Raw genomic sequence first — 14762 nt, 5'->3', positions numbered from 1 at the left:
GCCTCCCTAACTCAATTCTAGTTTCCATGTTAACTTATTTTCAAAAAAGTTAAATGTAAGGATGAAAAAGTCACCCTTGGATTGTGAATTATAAAGTCATAAGCAATGTTTGTTAGAAGAGATCTATTCCAAGTAGTAGAACTTCTCTAGGTAATATTCCATTCTAACATTTAAAGTTTTTATGGCTAGATGTGGTGGCTCACACCTGTAATCCCAGCACTTTGGGAGGCCAAGGTGGGCTGATCACTTGAGGTCAGTAGTTTGAGACAAGCCTGGCCAACATGGTAAAAATCTGTCTCCATTAAAAATACAAAAATTAGCCGGCTGTGGTGGCATACTCCTGTAATCCCAGCTACTCAGGAGGCTGAGGCACGAGAATTGCTTGAACCCAGGAGGCAGAGGTTGAAGTGAGCCACTGCACTCCAGCTGGGGCAACAGAGTGAGACCCTGTCTCTAAATAATTAATTAAATAAATAAATAAATACATTTTTAACTATATAGTTTTCATAATATCTACTGTATCCAAATTTAACAATGTTACAAAGCTCTTTCCAGGTCAAACACAGAGATCTACATCATTCTTTTTAATGACTGCATGGTATTCAATTATGTGGCTATATCATAATTTAAGTAATAGCTTCCCTAACAATGAATTTTACTTGATATATTAAATTTCATATAAATTTATTCTAGAAAACAACTACTAAAAATCAATCATAACCCCTTGTCATTAAAAAAAACCCCACTGATTAAAATTTAAATTGTTTTTCAATTATACACTGAAAAAGAGCTGTATAAAATACATATTTGGGAAATTTTAGCTTTTCTAGTTATTTGAATTATTCATAGGATTCTATTCATTACGGTATTAGATAAAACTAAATTATGATTTTAAAACTTCCTCAATGCTTTCTGACAACACTGTAACTATCGTATAGAAGCACAAACAAATTAAACTGACATCCTAGCCAGGAAGTCACACACTCCTACCATAGTCTCAAAGATACAAAGCTTATACTGGAAAAAAGCAAACAGCAAGTCTGATAGTCCATTAATTTACTCAATTTTCACACATGATTTACTCTTCCAAAAAACATCCAGAGGTGAACTGCACCTCTGACAAAATCCTGTATGCTCTCTGCATTCTCTGGAAAAAGGCCCATAAGTATAAGAATCTTAACGTTTCCATATTAAGAGACGGAACTACGCAGTGACTGAAGGAGAAAGATTGAGGTGAGAGAAGAGGCATCTACTTCTCTTCTTCCTTACCCACAACCCTGTAACTCACTGAGAAACAGCACTAGTACCTTCATCTTGGTCTCCCTAATCAAAGCCACCTGCCCCCCACATACCCAATCCAAAACTCCAAAATTAACTCTTCCCCTTTCCTTGCCTTCTCACCTAAGATATTTCATTTTCTAAGGCTGAACTGATTAAAGCACAGAGAGGGCAAGGATTGTGTCTTTCTCACTCACCCCTACATTCCCAGTACTCTAGAACGTTACTCTGGCACAGAGTATATGTTTATCCAATATCCCTCAATTAATGGACCAAGTGTGACAATAAAGGTGTTTGTGCAAAAATAGTTTTCTATTTGTATTACAGGAGATTTAGGGGAGAGCCTTCATGTGCTTAGTTTAGGAGCACATCAGGGTGCACATGAGTTTAGGACCAGCTCTTCTGGCCACTCCTAAACTAATCTTAGAAGACGTAAAAGATATAGAATGACCACAAGCTCCTTACTCACTGATAAGAGTCTCTTCGCAGCATAACTCTCAATCACCTACCTTCATACTCCAGCTCCATTCCACCCACAAAGTCCTCTTGTTTATTTATGACTTAATACCGTCTCATGGCTTTTTCCTTTCTAAACACTCTTCTCACCCAATTCAGCAAAGCACTCAAGTGCCCCCTCCTTCAAGGACTGCCTGATACACCTCTTACTCCACCTACAACTTCATCTAGGGAGAAATCAAAGGACACAAACCTACCTATCTCCAGTCATTCCATTCCTACCTACTCTCTTAAAAATACACCTTCTACAAATATTTTTCAGGGTTAAAGCAGTCTTTGCAAATATATAGGCCTTCTGTTGTACAAAATATGCTCATTAGATGGTTAGTACCTCAGGTATACAAATATAAGGAACTACATGACAATGATGTTCATGACTTTATAACAATGCACTGTTTCTGTTGTCTAGTTTCCTTGACTTTAAATGATTTCACAGGTAGCAGAACAAATTTAAAAAGCAAAGCTTTGAAATTATCATCTTTAGTTAATGAAGTAAAGATCTAATTTAACCAAGGGAAGTAATTCTACATAAGTCATTAATTGTTTCATAATTATAGCCTCCCATTTTTTCAAATAAGAGTTGTGTAACTCCATTTTCTGTTGCTATAACAGAATACTAGACACTGGGTAATTTATAAAGAAAAGACTTACTTGGCTCACGGTTCTGGAGCCTGGGAAGCCCAAGAGCATGACACTGGCATCTGGTGAAAGCCTCATGCTGAGATCCACTGAGCTCACTGGACAAATTTCACTTACAGCCTCAAAATATTGATTTTTCTGGAACATGTTCTTAGGTCTTCTCTAAATGAAAATGCTAGACTAGATAGTTTCTGCGGTATGTTTCAGCTCTAGATTGATGTGTTCTCATTTGTATGTGGCCCTATCTTTCATATTAGAATGTAATCCTCTCATGGGCATAAGACACGTATTCTATTTCTCTTTCTTTTTTTTTTTTTTTTTTCTTGAGACAGAGTCTTGCTCTGTCACCCAGGCTGGAGTGCAGTGGTGCAGTCTTCGCTTACTGCAACCTCCGCCTCCCAGGTTCAAGTGATTCTCCTGCCTCAGCCTCCTGAGTAGCTGGGATTACAGATGCCACACCTGGCTAGTTTTTGTATTTTTAGTAGAGATGGGGTTTCACCATGTTGGTCAGGCTGGTCTCAAACTCCTGACCTTGAGATCCACCCACCTAGGCCTCCCAAAGTCCTGGGATTACAGGCATGAGTCACCGCACCCAGCCACGTATTCTATTTTAAAAAATCTTCTGTAGGAGCTAAATACTCAGATGATGAAAATCAGGCTGGGTGTGGTAGCTCACCACTTTCGAAGGCTGAGCGGGCAGATCACTTGAGGCCAGGAGTTCAAGACCAGCCTGGCCAACAGAGTGAAACCCCGTCTCTACTAAAAATACAAAAATTAGCCAGGCGTGTGGGTGCACGCCTGTAATCCCAGCTACTCGGGAGGCTGAGGTGGGAGGATCACTTGAGGCCAGTAGGCCAAGGTTGCAGTGAGCCAAGTGAGACCCTACCTCAAAAACAAACAAACAAACAAAACAAAAAAGCAATGGGAAGAATACATGCCCCAGGTTTTTCTTGCAGAGTGGTTAGGGGCATAGACTCTAGACTCTACTTGCACCCACATTTGCTCTGCTACTTACTGGCTAGATGAGTTGGATGAATTACTTTACAGTGCCTTAGTCTCTCCATTTGAAAATGGTAATAATCACTGCTCCTCTCTCATTGTGAAAATTAAATGACTTATCACATGTAAAATGTTTATAAAAATGCTGGGCATAAGGAAGGAGCTCAGTATTTGTTACTGTTACTGTTATTACTGATACTCCATCAGATAATTTTAGGCGATCTGTAGGTAAATTTTCATTTGAATGTTTATGTTTATTTTAATATATTTTGAAAAAATTTAATGTATTTTGAAAAATAGGGCCAGGTGCGGTGGCTCATGCCTGTAGTCCCAGCACTTTGGGAGGCTGAGGTGGGTGGATCACCCGAGGTCAGGAGTTCGAGCCCAGCCTGACCAACAAAGTGAAACCCCATCTCTACTAAAAACACAAAATTAGCCAGGCATGGTGGCGCACACCTGTAATCCCAGCTGCTTGGGAGGCTGAGGCAGGAGAATCACTTGAACCCAGGAGGCAGAGGTAGCAGTGAGCCAAGGCTGCACCACTGCACTCCAGCCTGGGCAACAAGAGTGAAACTCCATCTAAAAAAAAAGAAAAATAGCATATCATATCTATGATTTTATAAATATTAAGTCAGAGTAAGAGTCTAAGTTTTTAAGAGTTGATTTAAAGTTGACATAAAGAAAAATAGTAAATAAAAGCAAGTATAGATAATATATAAAAGAAAAAATCTTCCCAAACTAGGAAATACTAGAACTATACAATGTTCATTACGTAAATTTTTATACTGAAAAAAAAAACAACTCTTTGCTTGAAATGCCTTGGATGAATTGACATCTATGCAGAAGGGAATTAGATAACCAATAACCATTAGGTCAGCTGGTAACAAGAAGATTTCAATTATCCAAACACTGACTTCTTTCTTCATAAAAATAGAAACTGCATTTCTAAGACAAAGGAAGAAAGGACATTAGAAGACATATTGTGCATATGTGAAAAACATGTAATACTAGTATGCTGTTAAAGGTAGACTTTCTACCCAGACAGGTGACTCTTAAGATTTTTTTTTTCATTTCATTATTCCAGGGGTCACAAGAGATTCTACGATTTTTAAAAGAGAATTTATGGAGTTTCTAATAGACTGCTAACCTGACTCTGGAAGACATAAGAAGTAGAAATGACTGATTGCTCCATTCCTGCAACTGCTCTAACCCAATAAGTGCCTAAGATGTGCTTATGACGTTGTTTACTGGGAGCCTGTGATGGGCAGGGCGCTTCTTTGTTTACGGAGGGAGGGTTCCCACCTGAGGCCTGGGGAGGCTCCAGAGGAGCCTTGGTGGTCAGAAAAGGTAAGACCATTCTCTGCCAAGCCAATCAGGAAGGCCCTAGGGGCTTACTGGTTTCGACCCAGACCTTTGGTCTTGGCTCAGTTTAGGAACCAGCATTTGAGAAGAGCACATCCATTTTTAGGAAATTAGGCAGGTTATAAGCTGCAGCAAAGGAAACCAGACAGACATCGCACATAAATGCAGTTAAACCAGCACTTCAGGGCCAACGGGGTTTTCTCATGACCTGATAAATCTGTACTTTGAAAGGTGGCCTTTATTTTTATATTTAGTGTGAATCATTTTGGTTTTCTTTCTTCTTTAATACTTATTAGGGTTCTTGTTGAAAATGCCAGCCTGTCACTGTGCTAAGGGGAACAAAAAGAGAGAGAGGTGTGAAGAGAATACCCCTGAGGTCAAATCTATCATCCACATCAACTGTGCTGGGTTGCTTCTGTTCTGTTCTTTAACTTCGCAAAACCCAAGTGGTCTGGTTGTAGCCTTCTACCCCAATCAAATGCACCAGGAGGAAAATTTAAAGCTTCTTCTAAATACCACAATGCCATGTTTTATCCACACTTGAACCAGAATTTGAAAGGAGAAATGGTTTTATTCTTTAGGAATTAAGTATAGTGAAGCCATAGGAATCAAGGGAAGCTACCTCCACCTTATCTGAAGAGTCTCCTTCTAGATGGCCGGGCACTAAGGGTGAGGCAAGGAGGCACCATGGCTGCAGAAGTTAAGGAGACATTCATTCTCACAGTCCTGCAAAGGCCTCTTTAAATTTTGAGTCCTGGCTTGCCTCACCCTAAGTCCCTCCCTGCTTCTATCTCCTGGAAATCTGGAGTTTACATTTTGTTTTAATGAGAGAGGTCACGCCCTTACAAGAGTCCTGCCTTAATAAATGATACTTGAAAAGTTACTGAGCTGGTTTAAAAAAAGTGGGAGTAAAAGAGTGATTAAAAAGGAAATATACTAGATCTCAAAGAAACCAAACCTATAAAAAAAAGTCTGAGTAGGAATCTAAAGGTTATTTCCTTTTCTTTCTATTATTCCCCCCCAAAATAACTCTTCAATATGTAATACAAAGGCAATATGTAGTACAAAGATAACCTTAAGAAATGGTTTATTCTGTTTAAAATATGAGTTATTTAAATAAGTTATTTAAACAGAGAATAAACCATTTCTTAAGGTGTTTCTGGCATGCTCAGGTATACTTACTTTTCAGTTCAACTCTTTATCATCATAAACACAAGAAATGCATTAATTAATGCCCTTTGACCTGACCTTAAGCTAGGCACCTGTCCCTGCTATAAACATATTCTTAATAAAGACACTGACATGGATTTATATGCACAGATCACGAAGACAGGGCAGAAACACTTAATCAGATATGTAACAGAGAATGGAGTAACAGTTTATACCAGTCAAACACAAGTGCATGGAGTTAGTAGGAGAGACTGCCACTAGGCTGGAGTTAGAAGAACTAGATTCAAATCACTGGGTTGTCACATATATAAATGTAGGAGTTACATTAAATAATCTCTAAGGTCCTTCCAAACTCTAAGAATCTGTGATTCTATTTTAAGATTAGGTAGCCAAGGAATGGGGGCCAGGGACTACCTACTTAGGGTGATGTTCAGAGAGAACTGCTTCATCAAAGTGAGGAGACAAAGTTCTTGTTTTCTCCATTTGCCCTAACACTTGCTTACTCTGCTTAAAACTACCAAGGCCAAACAATTGCTAGGTATTTAACCCAAGAACATCTAAAACTGAATAAGGGTTGAAAAACATCATCTCTTGACATCACATTGTGTTATTTCATTCCTGCAGCCAATAATTTAGAAAACAAATGTTTGTTTTCTAAATTATTGCATCTGTTTGATGCAAAATTATAAGCATCTGTTTGATGTAAAGCACTGTGCTACAGAGATTATACAAATGAACGAGCAATTGCTGTCTGAACTTCAAATCTGGTAGGTTGTCCTCTCAATAAGGACACGGATAACCAAAATAAAATGGTGAAGATCCACAGGAGAGCTACAAAGCCCTACAAAGGAAGCACAGCTTCTGGCTTGGAATCCTGGCCCCCACTTAAAGGTATGTCAGTCTAGAAGAGGTTAATTTTCCTTCAGTTTCCTCATCTATAAAATGAGGATATTAATAGTACCTTATTCATAAGGTTGTTGAGAGGATTCAATGAGAGAATAAAAGTGACTTAAAATCATCCCTGATACACAGTAAATACCCAGTAAAAGTCAGTTATTGTCATTATCATAGGAATTCAGAGTGGTTGATTTGACTTAGGAAAAGGAAGATAACTTTCATAAGGATATAGTGTTAGAATTGGGTGTTGAAAGATGGGTACATAGTTGGATAACTGGTACAGAAGAAAGGAAGAGGAAGGGGAAAAGAGAGGGATAAGAAGGAGATAAATTCTCGCTATAGTAAGAAGTTCAATTTGGCTGGAGTACAAAGTTCCTTAACGGAAATGATGGCATGAAAAGCAGTTTGCAGAAGCTAAATATAAATCACAACTTTTTTCTACTAGTTTCCCTTTATCCCCAGTCATGTTCTAGAAATTAGCATCACACTTAAAAACATATCAAATGTTATTATTCATGCACTCAGTATTAAAGCCTATATGAGTAGCTATGCCCAAGCATCTAAATCCAAAAACCGTATGTGCTTTTGCTGACCCTTTCTGGAAGCAATCTGTCAAGTCTGAAAAAGCACTAAGAATTCTTAAGTCTGAGAATCAGAAAACAAGTCCCAAGCCAGGTGAAAGTCACTTAACATCTCTGGGCTTCAATTTCCTCTTATGAAAACATATACTACTGTTGCGTCGGGATAGACGGACAGAAGAAATATTGAGGTGGTACGAGGGCCATTGGAGGAAGCGGAAAACTTGCTAACCTCTTTGGCTGATACAAGACACAAATGCAACCATGGATGTGAAAGCACTCTACATATTTGTATTATGTAAAACATAGGATCTTTTTATTTTTGAAGTCATACCAACTCAGATCTGAATCCTACCTGATCCAGTCATTTGCTAGTTCTATGACCTTAAGGGAAAATAGCCAGAAACTGCTACACTCTTCACACTATTGCTGGGCTTTCACCAAACAAGCAATGTGGATCCTGTAATGGCGTTTCCCCTCCCTGCATCAGTCACTCAGAAGCATATGCAGGTTCTAATGACATACATTGCAGAAACTCTTGTTTTTAACTCTCATTTCCCCTTCTTGGGCCATTTGATTTTGCTCTTTATTTTTAAATGCCTCCAATCTCCACCCTCCACCCTTTTTTTTTTCACATGAGGCTGATCCTAAAAACTAATTAATCATAAATGTACCTCTTCCATCAGGCCTCCCTTTACCTCCCTAAGCAGAAGCTCTTGACTTTTTTTGTATGCCCTGCTCTAAGTGTTCAACAAATGCTTCTTAAATTAATAATAACATTGAAGAGTCCACAACTTAACTGGCCGATATCAGAAACATTCAAATGCTGTTAGCTTAAACTGGACCCAATCAAAACTAAATTTTATTATGTGTTTTCAGGATGTTGTCTAATAACAGTAATATTTTTAATGTGTTGAGTAATATTTTTAATTTGTTAGGCACATCACAATCTTTTACATTTATCTGCATATATATCATTTGGTCCTCACTGCATCCTTGTCAAGTTGTTTTGGCAGGCATTATTTTCTATTTTATATGTGGGAACACAGACCCAGCAGGTCTGTGGTAGAAGAGCCAGTTAGAAACCAAGACCTCCACTTCCAACCCAGCAATCCTTTCATTCTAATACACTCCCTCTGGTAAATTCTAGAAACAGGCAGCAAAACAACCAAAAACTAAAGCAGCTTACTTTTTCATATGTAATATGTAAATGAATAGCAATGGCAAATGACAATGGGAATGTCTATTAAGAAATATATAATAAGCCTGGCACAGTGGCTCACTCCTGTAATCCCAGCATTTTGGGAGGCCGAGGCAGGCGGATCACTTGAAGTCAGGAGTTCGAGACCAGCCTGGCCAACATGGTGAAACCCCGTCTCTACTAAAAATACAAAAATTAGCCGGGCGTGGTGGCAGGCACGTGTAGTCCCAGCTACTCAGGAGGCTGAGGCAAGGGAATCACTTGAACCTGGGAGGCAGAGGTTGCAGTGGGCCGAGATCACCACACTGCCCTCCAGCCTGGGGGACAGAGCGAGACTCTGTCTCAAAAAAAAAAGAAAAGAAAAGAAAAGAAATACATAATAAGCATATCGATCCATTGACAAGATATTTTAAAATGTAGGCTCGATCAAATTTTTGTTTTTAAAGGATGCATGAGCCTGGCCAACATGGTGAAACCCCGTATCTACTAGAAACACAAAAGTGAGTCGGCCGTGGTGGTGGCACGCGCCTGTAATCCCAGCTACTTGGAAGGCTGAGGCAGAAGAATCGCTTGAACCCTGAAGGCTGAGGTTGCAGTGAGCCGAGATCGAGCCACGGCACCCCAGCCTGGGTGACAGAGTAAACCCCTGTCTCAAAAACAACAACAACAAAATGGATGCATGCACGGAGGGCATGAAATATTTCCACTGTATTTCTGTTCATCCAACCTCAACCCCCATGAGTCCTCCACAAGGCCTACACTCAAATGATTATAAAGGGACTTCACTATTTGGAGCAGAGAATAGAAAGTAATGTCACAGAATGTGCAATGTAATATTTATCCCACGTAGCAAAAACTATAGATGGGAGTGAACTCCGCTCTGCCCCCATCCCTCCACACTCAGCCCAAAGGGTGCTTCTGATGAACAGCTATCCAAAGCCTATATTTACTCCTTATTTTGTACAAAGGTCAAATGTAATTATTGCTAATAAAATGTTGGGGTTTTTTTAATCCCTAGGTTGTGATGACAAAAAAATTATTGCCTTGATAACATTCCAGTTTGTTTTTCTTGAAAAAGTCGATGAAGCAAAGAGGAAGTTACCTCTTAACTCATCTTTGATCAGTGCTACCAGTCATTTCAAGATCACTAGCTCAACCTTCCAGAAACGAACGGTTACGAAAGTATTCAAAGAGCGTCTCGGGCTTGGCACAAGTCCCTGTGCCAGGCAGGACGGAGATGGGGGTGTTCAGTCCCCAGTGTGCAAAGCACCCGACAGCGGGTCCATACCACAGGTTGGCGCCGCATGGGATAGCGGCTGGGCAGGCGCCCTCCGGCCCGTCCGCGGCCGTGGGGAGGATCTGCGCGGACATAGGACCTGTGGCAGCGACCTTAACAGCCCTCCGCTGCCCAGGGGAGGCTCGGGATGGTCACGGGATTGGGATAGTGGCGTGACAGTCTCCAGGCGGCCCAGGGCGGACACCGCCCGGGGCAGTGGCCAGTCCGCCCCTCCGGGGCCCGGGAGAGGCTCAGCCGCGCGTGGGTCCGCCCTTCTCCCGGCGCCTCCAGCGACCCGCCCGCAGCGCACCTGGGACCGGCTCGGGCGAGCGGCCAGCCCTACCTCCTCGGTGGCCGTGGGACAGTAGGAGATGAGCACGAGCGTGGTGACCACGTTGACGGCGAGCCCCAGCAGGGTGATGGAGTTGGGGGCCATCCAGAGCGGGATCCACTGGAGCAGCCAGGTCCAGTAGAGCTGCAGCGGCGGCTCGAGCAGCGAGACGCCCGCCGCGCTGTAGCGGTGCTCCTCCAGTCGCCGCAGCTGCGCCGCGCTCAGCGGCTCGCTCAGCGCCCTCAGCCAGCGCGGCGCGGACCTGGCCCCGGCGCCTGCCGCCATGGCCGCCTGCGGGCCCCGCCGCCGCCACCGAGCGCAGCCCGCGCCTGGCGCTGGGGGCAGGGAGAGGTGGAGGGAGGGCCTGGCGGCCGGAGCCTGCGACTGCCGGGCTGGACTCACCGGTCGGGCCCGCACAGCGGAGGTCGAGGTCAGGCCGGGCTGCCCGGTCCCGGGGCCCCAGCCCCAGAAGCGGTGGGGCCGCGGCTGCCGCTCGCGGGTGGGGCGGGGCCTCGGGGTGGGGTCCGGCTGGGGGCGGGGCGGAGGGGGTCGGGCTAGGAGCGGGAAGGCGGGCGCCGCGCTCGCGGGTCACCCTCGGCGCCTGCCAACGGCAACTTGTTATTGGCGCTCAAGGTCCCTGACTCCCCAGGGGCCGGCTGCACTGCGCCTGAGGTCTGATTTCTTAACCCACGGCGTCGGATTACGTCCTGAGTTCGTCTCCTCGCGGGCTGCACCGCGACTGAGCCGGTTCCTCTCCTAGGGGTGGGAACACGACTCCGGTCGCCCAGTGTTAACCACTGCAGGACCACGCTGCCCGCAGAGCCTGGGGGTTTTCGTGTGAGAACACAGTTTTGCAGGGCTCGGGTCACGGTGGTGACGGCCCCATCTGTCCTGCTTGGTAAAACACACAAGCACAATCCTCCCTTTCTGTACGGAGGAAGGCGGCCCTGCCGTGTAATCGCTCTAGAGACCCATCACTGCGGATTCAGAGACCAACGTTTTGAAACTGAAAATCAGGGCTTAGAAACACTAACAAGGAGACCGTATGGCTGAAATCACGATACCTATTTTCTTCAGCGCATTTGATACCAACAAGGGTGGATATTTTTACACATACTCTTCCCTGGAATAGAGGGTAGGAGTGTCCTCCTCCTGCACGGGGGAACAGGCTGGCTTGCCACATGCATTGCTAGGTCACCGGCCCCTTATCTCACAATGCACTCACTTGGACAGGGGACATCTGTCATAAACATGTTCTGTTGCACAACCTGAGACAGGCCTGTCACTTGCTTTGCTCTTCACTTCATGGTTCTGATCTGCACGCACTTTCTAAGGCCTAGGACAAGCCAGAAATTGCTTCCAAGACACGTGTGGCGCAACTTCTATCAGCAAGTGCAGTTTGCCTCACGGGCTTCGTCAAACACTTGGCACAGGGGTCCACAAACTGCTGCCTGTGGGCCAGACCCAGCCCACCACTTGTTTTCCTACAGCCCTCCAGCTAAGTATGGTTTTGACATTTTTAAATGATTGGAAAAAAATCAAAAGAATACAATTTTGTGATGTGAAATTATATGAAATTCAAAGTTCAGTGCCACGAATAAAGCCATGTTTATTCCTTACCTATTGTTTGGCTGCCTTCATGCTACAAGGGCAGCAGAATTCAGTTGTGACAGAGACCATATGCCTGGCAAAGCCTGGAATATGTCCTACTAGGCCCTTTAAGGAAAAAAGTGGCAACCACTGCCTTAGAGCAATGAGGGTGCCTACAGACCAAGCGTATATGTTTTAGGAATATGGATCTCCTCATCTTTAGTGTGAAAAACGATGCTGACAAATGCAGGAAAGGAAATGGAATGATGGAGATCCACTTTTAACAATGCTGGTTTATGTGCAGTGAACTTGACAGTAACTACTTTTTAATTTACCAATGCCATGAACAGTCCAAGGAAAAAATCCTTTTCCAGATTAGCAGATTTCACTGTATTAAAGATAATTTTTAATGTACATCAAAAGACATCATCAAGAGAATGAAAAAACAAGCCATAAACTGGGAAAAGGTATTTCCCTCAAAACCCACAATGAGTAGTACCCAGATTATGTAAAGAACTCCTAACAATCAATCAGAATAAAAAATAATCAACTGGGCTATGTTCAGGAGAAGCCCTGGAACATGGTAATGTTCCAGGGTGCACTTATGAACATGAATGAATTGCATAAGCATATGTTGAATGAAAAAAAAAAGTAGCAGGTGTACTAGTCAGCTTGGATTGTCATAACAAAATACCATACACTGAATAGCTTAGACAACAGGAATTTATTTCTCTCTCACGTAAAAGAAGTATAGAATTGGCATTCCAAGACCGGTACGCTGTTTCCATGGTCATCAGGAACTCAGGCAATTCTGTCTCTCTGCTCCAATATCCTCTCTGACTTGTATCTATAAGGCCATCTCATGATTCAGAATGGCTGGTGAAGCTCCAGTCATCCTATTTGCATTTCAAGCAGCAGGAAGGAGAAAGAGGAGAAGAAAAAAAAAAAAGGTAGATATCACTGGCTGGTGAGCAAACTGGGGTGCCTCTCCAAAACTCCCAAACAACACTTCTCCATACAGTAGTCCCCCTTTGTCCCTGGTTTTACTTTCTGCAGTTTTAGTTACCCACAGTCAACCACAGTCCAAAAATATTAAATGGAAAATTCCAGAAATAAACAAAGTATGAGTTTTAAATTGCATGCCATTCTGAGTAGCGTGATGAAATCTCACCCAGTCCCACTCTTCCCCACTCAGGACTTAACATCATCTCTGTCCAGTGTATCCCTGCTATATAAGCCACCTGTCCTTTATTCATTTATTAGCCATCTTGGTTATTAGAAACAACATAGTACATATAGGGTTTGGTATTATCCATAGTTTCAGGCAACAATTGGGGGTCGTGGAATATATCCCTGGAGATAAGGGGACTGTTGTATTACGTATCTCATTGGCCAGAGCTAAATTATGTGGCGTATCCAAGTGAAAGTGTTAGCTAGGAAGAGTAGATGGTTACAACCACTTGGAAAACAACCTGGCATGATCTAGCGAAGTTGAAGATGCATATACTCTGACACCACAATTCTGATCCAGAAATAGATCCTAAAGAAATTCTTGCACATGTATCCTAGGAGATAAGTATAAGAATATTCATGACACCTTTGTCTGTACAATAACTAAAAGCTGTAAATAACTTATATGTCCACTAATATTGAATGGGTAAATAAACTGGTATTTTCAAGTAATTTAATATTATATAGCAAGTTTAATATGGCAGTAAAAAATTAATGAACTATAGGTGCACTTATGAACATGAATGAATTGCACAAGCATATGTTGAGTGAAAAAAAAAGCAGATGTATTAGTCAGCTTGGATTGTTGTAACAAAATACCATAGACTGAATAGTTTAAACAACAGGAATTTATTTCTCACAGTTCTGGAGGCTGGGAAGTCCAAAGTCAAAGTGTGTTTCTTAGTGAGAACTCTCTTCCTGGCTTGCAGATGGCCACCTTCTATGTCTTCACATGGCAGACAGAGAGAGAAAGGGAGGAAGCTCTCTGGTGTCTCCTTATAAAGTCCTTATAAAGGCACTAATCCCATCATGAAGGCCCCACCCTCATGATGTCCAATATCCTAAAGGCTCCATCTCCAAATCCTATCACATTGTGGAGGATTAGGGCTTCAACATATGAATTGGGGGTGGAGCAGGGGCAGGATACCATTCCGTCCATAGCAGCAGGTCATAGGCAAAATATACACAGTATTATTTTACTTATATAAACTTCAAAAACATGAGACTGCACTTTGCAGTTCCCATGTGGCAAAGCTATGAAGAAAAGGAAAAGAATTATAAGTACAATCCTGATAGTAGTTACTCCTGATAGAAAGGAAGGGAAATGCAATTATAGAGGTGCACATGGCAAGTTTCAAAGGTATTGGTAATTTTTTAGAATACAGCTAGGCAAACTACAGCAGCCTTAATGGAATAGAGGTTTATTTTTCCCACATCGATGTCTGGGTAGGCATGGTAGGGCTACATGGCAGCTCGATGGTGTCAGAGACACAGATTTCTTCCATTTTATTAGTCTGCCACCCTTCAGATGTTGCTCTTGTCCTTGTGATCAAAAATGGCTGGCCATGACTCCCAACCAACTGGAAAGGGAAAAAGAGAAAGGGCTGCTATGCTCCTTTCTTCTGAAGGCCATGATCAAAGGTTGCACACATCACTTCTGCTCTCATCCCACTGGCCAGAACCTGGCCATATGGCTGCTATGCCTAACTGTAAAACAGCCTGCAAATGCAATCTTTAGCCAGCCAACCACCTGCCCAGCTAAAATTTATTTTATTTGTTTGTTTATTTATTTATTTAGAGACGGAGTCTTGCTCTGTCGCCCAAGCTGGAGTGCAGTGGCTCAATCTGAGCTCACTGCAACCTCTTCCCAGGTTCAAGCGATTCACCTGCCTCAGCATCCCGAGTAGCTGAGAC

At 42.7% G+C, this 14762-nt stretch overlaps 1 protein-coding gene across 8 annotated transcripts in view; it reads right to left on the bottom strand.

Moving 5' to 3' along the window:
- Nucleotides 1-10757, bottom strand: part of CHPT1 (choline phosphotransferase 1) — a 56232-nt gene extending 45475 nt beyond the window's left edge. For 7 of the 8 annotated variants that reach the window (XM_063712235.1, XM_063712233.1, XM_063712232.1 and 4 more), the window contains exon 1: nt 10260-10751. In XM_063712235.1, coding sequence (XP_063568305.1) covers nt 10260-10532 — 273 coding nt within the window. In that variant the 5' untranslated portion in view covers nt 10533-10751. Of the gene's footprint in view, nt 1-10259 lie in introns of all 8 variants that reach the window. The other variant, XM_024256586.3, reaches the window with a different exon arrangement.
- Nucleotides 10758-14762: the final 4005 nt, after the last annotated feature.

The sequence above is a fragment of the Pongo abelii genome, chromosome 10 (genome assembly GCF_028885655.2).
Source record: "Pongo abelii isolate AG06213 chromosome 10, NHGRI_mPonAbe1-v2.0_pri, whole genome shotgun sequence".
Classification (NCBI taxonomy): domain Eukaryota; kingdom Metazoa; phylum Chordata; class Mammalia; order Primates; family Hominidae; genus Pongo; species Pongo abelii.
This window is presented reverse-complemented; position numbering and strand designations above follow the sequence as displayed.